At 39.5% G+C, this 15,224-nt stretch overlaps 1 protein-coding gene across 1 annotated transcript; it reads left to right on the top strand.

Annotated features, from left to right (window-relative positions):
- Positions 1–270: 270 nt before the first annotated feature.
- Positions 271–14,811, top strand: LOC114438409 (vitamin D3 receptor A). The gene is made up of 8 exons (XM_028409724.1): positions 271–419; positions 888–1,018; positions 7,612–7,796; positions 9,176–9,275; positions 9,624–9,801; positions 11,410–11,561; positions 12,107–12,223; positions 13,553–14,811. The coding sequence occupies exons 1-8, from the start codon at positions 274–276 to the stop codon at positions 13,804–13,806; spliced, it is 1,263 nt and encodes a 420-aa protein (XP_028265525.1). The 5' UTR covers positions 271–273; the 3' UTR covers positions 13,807–14,811.
- Positions 14,812–15,224: the final 413 nt, after the last annotated feature.

Below are 15,224 nucleotides of genomic sequence, written 5' to 3'. Positions count from 1 at the left end.
GCATGCATCTGGTGCTCGCAGCCAATAGCTGTGAGATTCAGAGTGTGGCTGTCACTGCCTTTTGCTAAATATGCTAATAGTCCAACACCTGTTTGTATAAGAAGAGGAGAATGCACACCTCTCTACTGCACACATACTCCCAGCACTCCCACTCCACACACAGGCAGGGTAGAGGTTTTTAAGCTTTTTTGGAGGCTGGTGAAATTTATGGATGTTACTGTTACACAAGGAACAACTAGGAGAGTAAAACTCTTTTCTCTTTTCTCCTCAGTGATGGAGCCCACGACGGTGACGACGTCTGTAGTTGGACCGGACGAGTTCGACCGCAATGCCCCACGGATCTGTGGCGTGTGTGGGGACAAGGCTACTGGCTTCCACTTCAACGCCATGACCTGCGAGGGCTGCAAAGGGTTTTTCAGGTAAGCGTGATGTTTTTTAATTTTTTTGTGTGCATGTGTGTCTTTTTTATGAAGTTATCTTTTTGATTTATATGAGATAATGGTGATGTTGAAACGTAGCTCGCTCAGAGCTATGTGTGTATACCTTCCTGAAGTCTGTTGTGTCTTTGTCTGGCTAGAAACATGAACACGCATGCAATGCTTTTAGACCAATATCCATTATTCAGTGGTGTCCAAAATCCTTTTATTTTTTTCCCTGTTCTCCCCACTCTTGTTGCTCCCTTATTTCTCACTCACATGCAATGCAATGTATTTTCAAAGGATTTTGAATGGGATTCAGCATTAGTCCCAAGAGCCCAAGGAAGAAGAATACTGGGATATTTTTAAACTGGGATATATATCATGTTTTTGTTTTTTTTTACACAGTTGTTCTCTAATCTCCACTAGAGATTACTTTATGTAAACTGATTAATTTCTGGTCTCCTATAGGCGCAGCATGAAACGTAAAGCCTCTTTCACCTGTCCATTCAACGGAAGCTGCACCATCACAAAGGACAACCGGCGTCACTGCCAGGCCTGCCGCCTCAAACGCTGCATCGAGATCGGCATGATGAAAGAATGTGAGTCAACCTTTTTTGACTTGACAACGTAGCAAAGCTGACTTGTTATAGGGGCAATAGCTGGAGATGGAAATACATGTTGCATTTTTTCTTTTTTAAATTTTTCAAAGTTTGCCTGTGATCCAATATTGTAAAAAGTTGCTAGCTGTGTGTTCCATGTTATGTGAAAGTTGAAGTTGTTTGTAAGTGAAGACCCAGGATAAGAACACTACAAATACTGTCATCTAAAATAATGAAAAAATAGAATATTTACTTTTTATTTTTGAACAGAGTTGAATATACATATGGTTAGATTTAATTTTCTCAGCAATCAATCAACCCTATGTGCATCATTTAGTGTACATTCATTATACAGTTATTCAGCTTTACTGTATAGAGAGGGCTTTTGCAAAGTTAATACTAAGGTTGATCGTAGATGTATGATCCCTGCCTCTGCTTTGCATTCTTTGCATTCTTCTTTCTGTCAAGCAGCTGCTCTGCTGCTGCTTCAGTAGGTGGAAGGTGTTTCCATCGCTGTATGAAATAATGCTGGATACTGTGTTTTTATACAGTTTGTCACAGTGGAGTAGTTTAGGCACTGCCAATTTTGACAAGTCCCCGTGCTTTTTAAACATAACCTAAATTTTAGCCACAGAAAAAAATCCTAATGAAAAACCTACAAAAACAACAGTCTGGAATAAAGTATTAAACACCCTTAATGGAAATCTTGTATGTCTGAGTTGCTGTCACAATAAGCTTGTTATTAACTTATCAGCCAGCCTGGTGCCAGAATAAACTGCCTCACTTTCTCCATTTGTTATCTACCTATGCTGAGACATATTTTTCTGTCATATCTTATCAGGTGGCTTCTGTTGCCCACTCTCTCTGTCTGAGCACAGCTCAGGCGGTGTTACTAGAGGCTAATTGGTGTTTTTCTCCAGTCATTGCAGAGAGTTTGAATCAATAGTTCCAGACTTACTTCGTCTTAAAGATTTCCCCCACAGCTCTGGTGTAGGAACATTTCAAGTTGAATGAGAAAGGAGCCTTTAAGGTAAATAAAGCAGTGTTTCGACTGTTTAAAAGCAGTGGCAGTAAAGAGGCAGAAAATTACAATAGCTAGCTGGTCTATGAATGGTTCACTTGTATTAATATTGCATTATATTATCATCATATCAGTAGCACAAATGGTCTGATCACAATTACTTCTGAGACAATATATCATCCCACAGAAGCAGTTATTCTGACCTGGCCTAGTGCCAGGTTGGCTGGTGCTAGCAGTGAACTGGTATCTAATATTCAAAGACAGCTGTAAAATCAATGGTTTAGTGTAAACTGATCTGATTTGCAGCAGGGAGACAGTCATTAGTGCATATGCATAAGGCTGGTGGCACCATATGGCAAACTCTGGCTTAAGTCCAATCATAGCAAATAATAGAATTCTTTTATTCATACAGATGGGAGTTCAGTGCAGTTTAGATGGGTAAAAACTTAAAATGTTCCGTATTGGAAATTAAGTTTGTAAGGCCTTTTGACAGCCATTTTCTCCTGGCCGTGTTGGTTATGCATACAGTTGTAAGCCTGAGTGTAATACAAGAAGAAGGTGCTGTGAAAAAAGAACTAGACGTCACTTCAGTGTTTAATGCAAAATGACACCTTGTCACAACTGATTTGTAAAAACTGACAAAAAGGGAACTTTATTCTGCATGTTTACCAATGACCACAATATCCTTTGTTGCTTTGTGTGCCTTTTATTTAAATATAAAAGGGCCACGAAGCTCTGCTTTTATTTTCCTAGCCAGCATGCAACCCTACCCACCAGTAGGAAGTAACACCAAAAGCAATGCATCAGCATAGCCATAACAAGTTGTAGATGACAAATAGAGAAAGAGAGGAAAGGAACGAAGGAAGGAAGCCAGAGGGCCTAGGGGTTAAGTCCTTTCCAACAATGACCCTCTTTCTTCAAAGAGCCAAACAATACTCCAGCCCACATTTCATTCACAAACAGACTGTTTGTGTGTGTGTGTGTGTTTGTGTGAAACAGAGATGATGCAGGGGAGGCTTTAAAACTGATGATAATCTTCATGTTTACCACAAATAGTCATATTACACTGGAGAGGTTGTGTTTCACTGAAAATAAGAGAAGATCGAGTGAGCGAAAGGGAGAGAGAGAGAGAGAGGGGCTCTTACCAGGATAAAATGGTCTCTTTGTCTGTTACTAGTCCACTGTACTCACTATGTATTACAGCTCTACAGTTTCTGTGTATGTGCAGTCATTTTTTACATACAGATTTCTACTGCCTGTTCTAGACATGACCACTGTTGTCATTAATATTGAAGTCATTATAAAAAAGTATTATATTACACCCATTACTGCTGCCTGAAGGCAGCTGGTATGTGTTCATCTGCAGATTTGTGTTTCTTGCACTGCAGATCCACAGGTTACAGTGATTAAATCTTGCACAAAACAAGCTCATGCAGCTTCAAATTAACCACATACATGTCAGTGTGCATTTGCACATGTAACTCACCATCTATACGATCTTTTTGTAGTGAATGGAATGCAAACATAACACATGGGGGGGGGGGTTTCAAAGTGTGATGATAACAAACATTTCTCCCTTAGCCAGTTGAGATTTAGCCACTCTAATGAGAAAAAAACACACTGATATTTAGGTCACAGTTGCTCATAGTTAGTCAATCAAATATGTTTAGCTTACATCATGTGGAAATCATAAAGCAACAGTGGTCCTGTTGTTCATATAACTCCTGACACAGAAGACAACTGTCTCATATTTGACCCTTTGTACTGTAATAATACATACACAACATCCTGTAAACTCCTAATGTAAATGTAATGATGGGAATGAGGTTTTAAGTTCTGTGTATGTGTTCCCATATGCCCCCCTCTCTTGTCAATTGGTTGATTTGCCTAAGCTTCACCAGCATTCAGGGGGTGTGTTGATGTGTGTGTGAGTGCCCTGTGTGAGCTGTGCCAGCTTTGTTCGTAGTAAACACCCCTACGCTGTCCTTATTTGACAGAGGTTAGAGAGATGCCAGGAATACACCTCCCCATTGGTTGTCTTTTCATGCACATAGTGTTTGCATGCTTGTGTGCTTTTTATTTGGAACAGGATTAAAACCGCTGGGGAGTTTCTGAATCATTTAGGCTTTTAGATGATGAATTCCTCCCTTCAGTGTCTTTTAGAGTCCTGCAATTTGGATCCATCATCCTATCTATGATTCCTTTATACTCTGTTCATTTGACAACCTCAACTACTATATTACTGTTATTAAATTACAATTGATAGGCTTCGTTTGTATATACAGAGACAAAGGTTTTCTCAAACTCAAGTGTATTGTGTATTGTGTAGATCCATTTGTAAAGTTTGCATAATGTGCAACAAGGGTAGATGTTCTGATAGCTTCAACTGAATTATATGTGTTTGTATCTAGCTTGCATATTCTGCACATTCAATGTTCAGCCAGTAACTCAAATTGCAGGTTTAGTGCTGATGAACACTCCTGATGTGTCGATTGATAAGAAACACAAAAGCTGACACAAGATACGTTTTGAAATTTGCTGAGTCACACACAGTACAGTTTGTTTATGCTACACACTTTCCTGTCACGATTCACGCTTCCTTTGCGATTTATTGATAAGCCACTGTGCGTCACACTCGGCGTGTGCACATGACCTGCCCTGGATTCACATCCTGGATGTCACAAGCTCCAAGCATTAGAGCAAAAATATTGGCTACACACCAACAAATCCAGCTTGACATACACTATGTCACACCAAAGTGTGAGCAGCCTCCTTTGTTTTTAACTGGTTGGTTGGCTGGTTAATGAGTAAGCCTGCTGTGAACACTTTGCCTTTGCTCTTTGCCAATGTCTCTGGCTTTACTGGTGTTTACCAAAACCTGATTAAAAAAAAATGAATCCCCCCCCCCCCTCAACCCTCTTCACTGTTTGCCTTACTTTCTTTGCTTCTCTCTATCATGCCAGGCAACACATCACCACATCCAATCAGTCACTTTCCAAACAGCAAAACCCTCTGTTGGTAAACTGCTGTATGTCTGCCAAGCGCTGTGGGGTGGTCAAGATGTTCCTTTGATGGTCTGTTGTTTTTTGTGGACTCCTGCTTTAATGATGCCATCCAGCACTCAAACTTGGCTGGAAACTGACTGGTTCAGTTATGTCCCGGCCTCAGAATAGCTGCTTTGACGGCTTGTGCCAGACCTTGACCCAACTGTGCCTTTTTCTCGATTGAGTTACGTGCTGCATACTTGGATGTCCTCACCACAAGGAGTGGTTCTAGGCAGGCTGTTCCTGGCTTGGGTCTGGATGGACACTGGAGTGCAGCCAAAGCCTAATTAATGACAGTGGGCTAAAGGAGATGAAAGCCAAGTAAATCCTGGTTAGCTAAGCAGTCAGATTCAATTGCGTTTTAAAAGCCTGTCGTAGTTGTTGTTGTTGTTGCTGTTGTTATTGTTGTTGTTGTCGTCGTCGCCTGCATCACCACATCATGCACTTATGTAATGCTGCTCCTGTGGTTGCAATCCAGGGTGCAATCACTGAAATCCACTTCAAATAAAGTTGTTTACATCCTCTAGGGAAACTAGTGTTTAGTATGAAGCGATCTGAGTACTATTTAATTTACTGTCATCCTGTTGGTCTCTGAATAAGCAGTTAAGTGTATATATAATTATTTGGTGTGTCTTTAATTCAGATGTATATTTACAATTTATGAATGGAAACATCTTAGTATTTTATAAAATAGTACAAATACCACTGAACTACTTCAGGAGAAATCCAGTAAGGAAAGGGCTACAGTGTCACTTTTTGGCATCAACTTGATTCTCATAACATCCATCAATTACATTAACACATTCCAACATTTCCATTACAAGACTTGAACTGCTGTTTGAAGAACTGTTATTATATTCCTGCAGTTGATCAAACTAAAATTCAAAAGTGGTACATGATGTTACTTTGAACTTGAGAACAAACAGAGAGGATAGAAAGCTAAAATGACTGTCTGTGAAGTGGAATTAGTGTGAGTCAGTTTATGTGTAGCTGCCAGATAACAAGGTTTGTCAATGAGCAGTACATTCGTGTATTGTAACCTCCACAGTTTGCACCTGGGACAAAATAGCCTGTCTCTCCTTGGCAATCATGCTGTCTGTCTTGTCTGTCTGTCTGTCTGCACAGTTGAGCACTTCATTGGTAATTGTTTACTGTGGCAGAGAGTCAAAGTGATAATATGGGCCAAGGCATTTGGGGGGGTCATTACAGTTGCAGAATATAACAACAACAGGCTGTGTACAGACATGTTTTGCTGTCCTGTTGTTTTGTGGTGTTATCCTGTTCTTTTACAAGTATTAAGTCATTTTTTAATTTTTGTTTCATGCATGTGTAAAATGTGCTTTAACCAGTTGCATGGTGCCCCATTTGCCATTAACTAATTAGATATGTAATGGTAATATAGTGTTAAATGAAAACAGTAAATTAGCAGTTTGGTTAGAAAGGATGTAACAGATTTTGTTCAGAATGAGTTGTTATGCATCTTAACTAAACACTGAACATTTGAGCTGCATGTTTTTTTGCTTTATAAAATCTCATCAGGCACAGCTTGTAATTCAAGGTTTCCTTTTTTCTTACCATCAGGGACCACACATCCAGATGCCAGGCTGTCAGTTGCTGACAGCCTTCTTTAAAAAGTACTGTACTGCAGGAGCTTTGTGTATTACTCAAACTAAACTGACTGAAGTCATGTATAAAATCCAAAAGAAACAGACAGACATCTGTTTCAATCTGTAATCATTTTTAATTTGTATGTGGAACTGGCGTGCAAACCTACATCTTCCCAAAAGACCCTCTCAGCTCGTCAAACTCAACAGTCCCTATAAACAGTAGTACTAATCCATTCTGCACCACTGTGCTGCTCTGCTTGCAGTCTCTGCTTCTGCATCATGAATAATGCAAAAGGCACTTAAACATCTAACACTCGCTGCATCAGCCATATAAAAAGGCAGCAGACATGACAGTTTTTTTTCTGCGTGCCAGCTTGAGATGTATAGTTCCCGTGACAATGGCATGGAAATATTTAGAGCTTACATTACATTTCCCTCAGCTGCTCTTTATGAATCTCACTTTTGAGGTCACTCTTAGGGCGCTGTGAGAGGAAATTCATGTTGTCTTTTGAGAAAAACATAAATGTCATAATTTTCTACATGTATTTTTAAAGGGGCATTTAAAGGGGCATATTTAATTTTAAGCAATGATAAAGCAAAAAAAATCAATTAAATAAATCATACTTTAAATGACATGCCATGCCTTTACTCTGTTTTTGTGCATTGGACATTGTGGCATTACTTCTTTACTTAGAGCTTCTTGTGATCCTCGCATTGTGAAATGATGTGTAGTGTTTTTTTGTTGTTTTTTCAGCGTTTACAGTTTATATTTTATAGTAATATGTTTGCTAACACTGTATTAAAGAGAAGTAAAAAGTAGAATCAGGCTAAGTGCTGCATGCATTCAGTGAATTTTTATTCTTTATCTGTCATATTATAGTAACATGTGTAATGTATTTGCTCTTCCATCTTCTGTTACAGTTATTCTGACAGACGAGGAGGTTCAAAGGAAAAAGGAAATGATATTGAAGAGGAAAGAGGAAGAAGCAGCCCGGGAAGCGATGAGGCCACGACTGAATGAGGAGCAGGCCCGGATCATCTCCTCCCTGGTGGAAGCTCACCACAAGACCTATGATACCTCCTATTCAGACTTCTCCCGCTTCAGGGTTAGTACAATAAAAAATAACATACTATAATGTCAATGATGAAGCTCTCTAGTATGTTCCAGTAAAACCATAAAATGCTTTTTCAGATTAGCATCCTGCCATTAAAGAAACTAGAGTCCTTAGAAGTTAAATGCTAAAACAATAATGTTCAAAGACAAACTTTTAAACTAGGATGCTAACTGCTCAGATATTCCATAATACAACAGATGTTGGCATTCTCTATTTGACTTTTTATTCATAAGTATAATTAGGCCAATGTGGGTTTAATTATAAAAGCTAAGAAATTGGATGTAGTATTTCATATTCAGTAGGTAGCTAGGGTTCCATTACTTAAATATCACTCCTGTGATAGCACCGCCTGTCACTCAAAGCTTGTAACATATTTTAAATGGGTGAGTTAGTATATAAAAATGTACACCTGTCATGACCGAGGTGTACATGTTCAGAGAAGTTCTGAACATGTAAATTCTGCAACATTGACATACATTATATGGGGGTTGGCTCACCTTTGGAGCCAGCCTCAAGTGGCCATTTAAGGAAGTACATTTTTGTAAGGTTGATGACAGGGAGTGACAGCAGGATTTATTTTTCATGTATCTATGGAACATATGTGGGAAGGACTGCGAGTGAAGGATTCAGCATCATATCTTTGATTTGGAGATAGCAGTAAATAATGAAACCTGACATTTCCACTTCAAACAAGCTACCATCACCCACATGTGTTTCCAATTTTCTCAACACACAGTAACACAAGTCACCAGTTTATCTGCCAACAGTGGTGTTGGGTTTACTTGTTATTATTATATGTTATTAACCTGATACTTTTAGACAACATACTCTGTGGACAGCTGGGTTGCCCACAGTAGATGAGATGAAGTGCTCACCTTGGTTGGAATGTCTCAGCCTCTGTGATTTATTGGTTTGAAGTGTGATTCTAGCACACACTGCCTCATAAATACCAGAGTTTGCCAGATATTAAATTGTGGATGTCATACTGAACTGTATGTGAACCTTAAGATAAAGTGGTCAGGTTGTAGCGTGTTGGACTATAAAAATTTGTGTGTAAACATAAGAATGGGCCAACACACACTGGGATTACACAACTGAGCTTCTGCCAGCTGACTGCTATGCTCACATGACTTATTCCTCCATGTTTTAGGTATGTAACTAAGTTAGCTGGAGAACTGTTTCAAGCTCATTCACATGTAAAAATAATAATTAAAAAAAACAATCCTGCTTCTGTGGCAGTGGTTACTGCTCTGTTGTGGTTACTTCTACATTGTATACACTTTTACACCAGTTAGCACCCAGGTGTATGGGCCCAGCAGCACCCGGAATCATGAGGATATTAACATTTGTGTTGCTCTGTGTGTTTGCAGCCCCCTGTGCGTGAAGGTCCAGTCACACGCAGTGCCAGCAGAGCTGCTTCCCTTCACTCGCTGTCTGATGCCTCCTCTGACTCATTCAACCATTCACCTGGTGAGATGAATACACGTCCTCCAGTCCTTGTTTGCTTTGGTTATTGAGGATTAACCTCACCAAGGACACAGCTGTAGCAAGATTTATTGATTTAAAAAATAAATGAAACACTCACGATGAAATCGTTGCCCTGTGTCTGCTATCTACTTCAGTTTATTACATTATCGTTGTCAAGTAGCAAACTTTAAACTATGGTCAAGCTCTTAGTCAGTGGTAAAAAAATTTTTTAGACCTTTCCCCCTAGCATATCTTTGGCTCTTTATTATTTCTGTGTTGCCTCCTTTTAATCATTTGCCCCTTCTCTTCTGTCATTGTCTTATGTTCCCTCACAATCCCTTCCCTGAGCAGAGTCTGTGGACAACAAAATTAACTTCAGCAACCTGTTAATGATGTACCAGGATGGTGCTAGTAGTCCAGACTCCAGTGAGGAAGACTCTAAGCTTTCCATGCTGCCCCACTTGGCCGACCTGGTTTCCTACAGCATCCAGAAGGTCATTGGCTTCGCAAAGATGATCCCAGGATTCAGGTACAAATTGTGATAAGTGCCCTGCTTTACTTTTTTTGTCAGAAGGAGAGAACTGGCACAAGTAATTCCATAATTTAGGTTGAGTATATGTAGCTATACATTGAACTAGTCTGTCCTTGAGCAGTAAGGTGACAACAGTCTGCCCTTACACACATACTCACATCTCTTCTTTTAGCACTGAAACAATGATAAACAATGCAAATGATTGCTTTATTTTGCAAACTTACATGTTAATGCCATTTCAAGACCCTTCTGAGTTTTTCTAGTAGTACAGAGAGTAGTAGAGATGACTAGCATTCTGTGTGCACAAGCCTGCAGAGGCTTTGTGTAGGTGCAAGACACGCGTAAATCAAGCTTTAATAAGTAACAAACGCTGTCAAGCTACAGTGTGGGACAAAAATGTCAGCTTTAGTGTGGGACAAAAAGACACAAGTCCCACACTATAGCTTACATGCTTGAAGTGTGATGATGGGTTTGTGTATGTAATAATCTTTTAGGGCCATAAATCACATTTTAGCCATGCTGAATACGTGGCAGTACTCCTGCAGTTATCCACTGTCTAACTAAGTTCTCGTTGATTGGCAAAATTCTGCTGCATTCAACCAGAAGCACGTACAGACTCGAAGCCTGGCTGTCTGAATGAGCCCCCCACCCACATACAGGGCACATTGATTTACTCGCCCACATGCATGCAGGACATTACTGGCAGAGGCGTGATGTTATTATCACTCCCAAACAAACAAGCTCTTCCATGAACACCCTAGAACACGTTGTAGCTTAATGAACACATGGCGAGCTAAGAGACCAGTTTTTAAATATATGCACACAGACAAACCACATAATAGAAGATTGGACATGACATATCTGCCACATGGGTATACATTATGCATAGGTGTGTGGTTGGACGTTGTGCAACAGAACAATAATGGCTCATGTGCAGAAAGCTGTACCTATTTGCAAACTGCCTCTAAAATGATCCCTGCATCTTTCAGTCTGATTCTTTATATAAAATGCTCTTTTAATAAACAGTAGCCTACACTCATTGTACATGTTGTACTCATCTCTCTCCCTCTCAAACGATCGCACACAGACACCTAATTGTGAGTGTAGGTGTTTTAGTAGAACTTTCTGATAGATGAGTGCTTGTTGACTGTTGATTGTTTTTGAATGGAGCTTATGTGATAGAATAATGTGTGTGAATGTTTTATCTTAAGTGGACAGTTTGTCAGTTTTTATCCTACATTATTTGCACCACTTAAATTGCTATTTTTCATTTTCCATACATAAGAAAGGAGATTCACTTATGCTACCTGACAGTTCCTTTATTGTAATTTTCCATTAAAATATAATTTAAATATCCATTTAAAGGAGACAAACAGCATGGCATCCAACTAGATTGACTAGTAACCTGCTTATTTGCTATTGTGTAACCAACAGTTCGATAGCCTACCTTCAAACAAACATAAAACATTAATAAAAGTCTCTTTGAGAGTCTATCAGCAGCACGCTCTTTGCTTCATAGAAAACATTGTCTACAGACCTCACCGATCTTGCACTAATTTGATATTCAACAGTGACATTTATACTGTATCCGTGCGTGTTTTCCAGAGAGCTGACAGCCGAGGACCAGATTGCTCTGTTGAAGTCGAGTGCTATTGAAATCATCATGCTGCGTTCAAATCAGTCATTCAACCTGGAGGACATGTCCTGGAGCTGTGGAGGACCTGACTTTAAATACTGCATCAGCGATGTTACAAAAGGTTGGTTGCATCTCACTGCTGCAGTTCCTGTGCAGGATCACTATAGAAAACTGCATTAGCGACAGGTTTTGGACTTCAGGCACTTTAGGACCCTGTCAGAGACCTGGTTTATTGATCACACAGCCTCACGGCATACATTCCTCATTCTATTCATATGCAAACTCATGATCCAGAACATTCCGCAAAGGACACAACATCAAGCACTGCATTGATAATAAGCACTCTCTGAAGGATAGGAAAGTGTTCATTGTCGCAGATGATGACACAGCTGTGATTATTTTTCTCCCAATTTATATAACAAGAGGTTTGCAAGGATCACCCACACACTGCTTTTTTCTATGTACCCTTGCACATCACTGTGAGGTTTAGACTTTTTTTCCTTATATCTGCAGTGCAGTAAGTAATGCTCTCTGTCTATAATGTTTAAATATACATTAATGGTTCTGCTGTACAGAATGTGTTTTAGCTTGTTAGTCAGGAGAAAAGACCAACACATATCTTGGTTTTAGTGCAGCATGAACAGTCTGTTTGTGTCGTCCTCACAGCGGGACACACTCTGGAGCTGTTGGAGCCGCTGGTGAAGTTCCAAGTCGGTCTGAAAAAACTCAACCTGCATGAGGCGGAACACGTGCTGCTCATGGCCATCTGCCTGCTCTCCCCAGGTACTGCTGCTGTTTGTGTCTTCGTGGTGTCTGTATTTCCATCTAAAGATTTAGGGTAGATTGTTAGTTGGTTGAGTGGCATCACATCATCAAAGTACAGACAGTGTGGGAAAGGGTTTGTTTCGGTGTTCAGGTTCCTTTCTGACCTGATTCCCACCCCCAAAAAAACTGCCAGTAACACATCAAAGGATTTTCTCGAAAGGAAACAATTGTGTTAAACTCGGGGTTTGTACACTGTAAAATAAACTGCAACTGTAAATAAACATAGAAAGTCACACTGATGTGCTGAAAGATGCCATGCAGCAGCAAGGCCATGTAACATTTTTAAATTTTGTTTTTTTTTTTTTTTGTCTTTCCCGAGCCTTGCCACTCACATATGCGATGTGGGTGACAGGACTTTATAAGTAAAGAAAAGAAGGAGTAGCTGCACTTAAAGTGAGAAAATAAAAAAAGTCCTGTTGGCTTTCCTTCTCAGTTACATTGAGACATTCAGACGTAGTCCTATGAAAATTCAGACATGACAAACACAGGCATTAAAGATAGATAGATCTCCAGTAGAAAAAAAGGCAGTGACAGTATTGATTAAAATTGGCTCTATAATATCACCTAAACAATTTTTTACAGCCTCATATTTAAAAAACAATACTGTTGGGATAAATCAAAGCGTTGACATCAAATGATAATTTGTTAAGTGTTTTTTTTTGTCCGCTGAGGGTTCCTTTCCAGTGGAGGCTGCAGCAGCTTACATTATCAATATGTAGGGATACAAATTTCCCTCTTAGGCTAATTAAAACACCCCTTAGGATTTTGTTATATTTTGTGTTTTGGAGCTTAGATTTGATGTGTTGCATTTCACCTAAACATAGAAAATGCTTGCTGCAATATTGTGTTTAAATTTGAAATCCATCTTTCACTACAGTGAGTAAGAACCATGCACTACTGATGACTTCATTGTAATTTAGTGTACAGTACAGTAGCAAGGTTGTTCTCCAACTGTACTTCTGTTCAATCTAACGACTGTGGGATTAAAATTAAAAAACAAACCAAAGAAGAAATAAACTTTGTTAGAACTGAGTGTAGGCAAATTTTTACGGTACTTTTTCAGTTGCCAGAATGTCACTGGGTAATTACGTCTGAACATCTGATGTCCATGATTTACCTAAAAATGATGTCCATGGCATTGGTTTGAAAGACAAAAGAGTTTCACAGATGTTTTCTTTCTCTTTCCATCTTGTATGTGCCGCTGCCTGATCTACTGGCCTGACCTCTCTTATAACGTGCCATTCTGCCCACTTCCTGCACTCCACCCTTTTGGTTCTCCAATGGCAGATCGTCCTGGTGTCCAAGACCATGCACGCATTGAACAGCTCCAAGACCATCTGTCAGACGTTCTGCAGGCCTACATCCGAGTCAACCGCCCAGGCGGACGCCTCCTCTATGCCAAGATGATCCAGAAGCTGGCGGACCTGCGCAGCCTGAATGAGGAGCACTCCAAGCAGTACCGCTCTCTGTCCTTCCAGCCCGAGCACAGCATGCAGCTCACCCCGCTGGTGCTGGAAGTCTTTGGCAGTGAGGTGTCATAGCAGAAGAGGAGACACGTGTGCATTCACACACACATTCATCACACACAGGATGATTAACCACCCCCTGCTGCCTTTTCCTACATAAAAACCGCAGCCCTGACACAACCTTGGACGTGTGGGAGTAAGATGGATAATCAGCTAGGTAGACAATAACCTTCACCTCTTCATCATCTGTCCATCCTCCTCATTCTCCTCCTGACCTCAAGCAGCAGGTCTCTGCTGACTTCTGGATTTCTGGATTTACCAAATGAAGACACTTCAAATATGCTGTTTGTTTCTGCAGCACTTGGATAAGCAGATTACGTTTTATCCTCTGGGTTAGTAAACACAGTTCCACATTACATTTCATTACATCATGCAGATATCCAGATTGACTGACATCCTCTCCAAATTCACAAAATCCAAAAACCACCTTTTCTCATCACCACTTTTCCCTGGAAACCTCAAGACTCCTGCCATTTCTCCTACAGTGGAGACAGCTTGACAGATGCTGCCCTCACATCCGTTTTATCACCATCCTCATATCATTGCTGCATGTTCACACTTAGATGCACATTATTTACATCTATTACCCATCCTAAGTAACAAACTGTTGTTGGTTTACAGTCAAAAGTTATCCAAATATTTTAAACATCAGAAGCCATAGGCTAGTTTATGATAATTTACTAGAATTGCTTAAAAAAAAGATGGGAATTGAGCAGGTGTGTTTTCCTTATAAGCACTGTGTATGTGCAAGAAGGCCTCAGATATTGAAATGAAGGATGTTTGAGTAGGAATGTGTCAGTGGTGGGAGGAAAGGTGAGATTTGGAGGGACGAGAAGAGGATGTTGGATAGATGCTACAGTTAGAATTCCCTGTTCACAAGGCAAAAGGGAGTTTCACAAACAAGAATGTATGTATAATGCTATATAAATATAAATGATACAATAAGCTGATATATATATATATATATATATATATATATATATATATATATATATATATATATGTATATATGTATATATATATATATGTATATATGTATATATATATATATATATATATATATATATATATGTGTATATATGTATATATATATATATATATATATATATATATATATATATATATATATATATATATATGTGTGTATGTATATGTATATATATATAATATATATATATATATATGAGAGAGATGGCTGCTTGGAAGCAGATAGCTCTGAGTGTTGTATAGTGTAGAGGATTTGAAGGCTCGTCCTTTGTTATGTTTGTGTACATGTCATGTGCACCAACATACAAGCACTGAGATGCGCACGAGGGGGCCTTGTATTTTTGTGATATGTGTACAGTGTTTGAGAATATTGATGGACCACAAGGGGGTGTGTGCGCAGGCACTAAATGGGTCTAGTGCTGGGGAAGCACTTCTCTGACGAGTAA

Source organism: Parambassis ranga, chromosome 7, assembly GCF_900634625.1.
Source record: "Parambassis ranga chromosome 7, fParRan2.1, whole genome shotgun sequence".
In the NCBI taxonomy this organism is placed as follows: Eukaryota; Metazoa; Chordata; class Actinopteri; family Ambassidae; genus Parambassis; species Parambassis ranga.
This window is presented reverse-complemented; position numbering and strand designations above follow the sequence as displayed.

Bases quoted from the DNA above. Each gene is read 5' to 3' on its own strand.
- LOC114438409 (XM_028409724.1), top strand. From the start codon at position 274: ATGGAGCCCACGACGGTGACGACGTCTGTAGTTGGACCGGACGAGTTC. The intron at 1,019-7,611 runs GTGAGTCAACCT...CTTCTGTTACAG, and splicing joins GATCGGCATGATGAAAGAAT to TTATTCTGACAGACGAGGAG. The intron at 9,802-11,409 runs GTACAAATTGTG...CGTGTTTTCCAG, and splicing joins AAGATGATCCCAGGATTCAG to AGAGCTGACAGCCGAGGACC.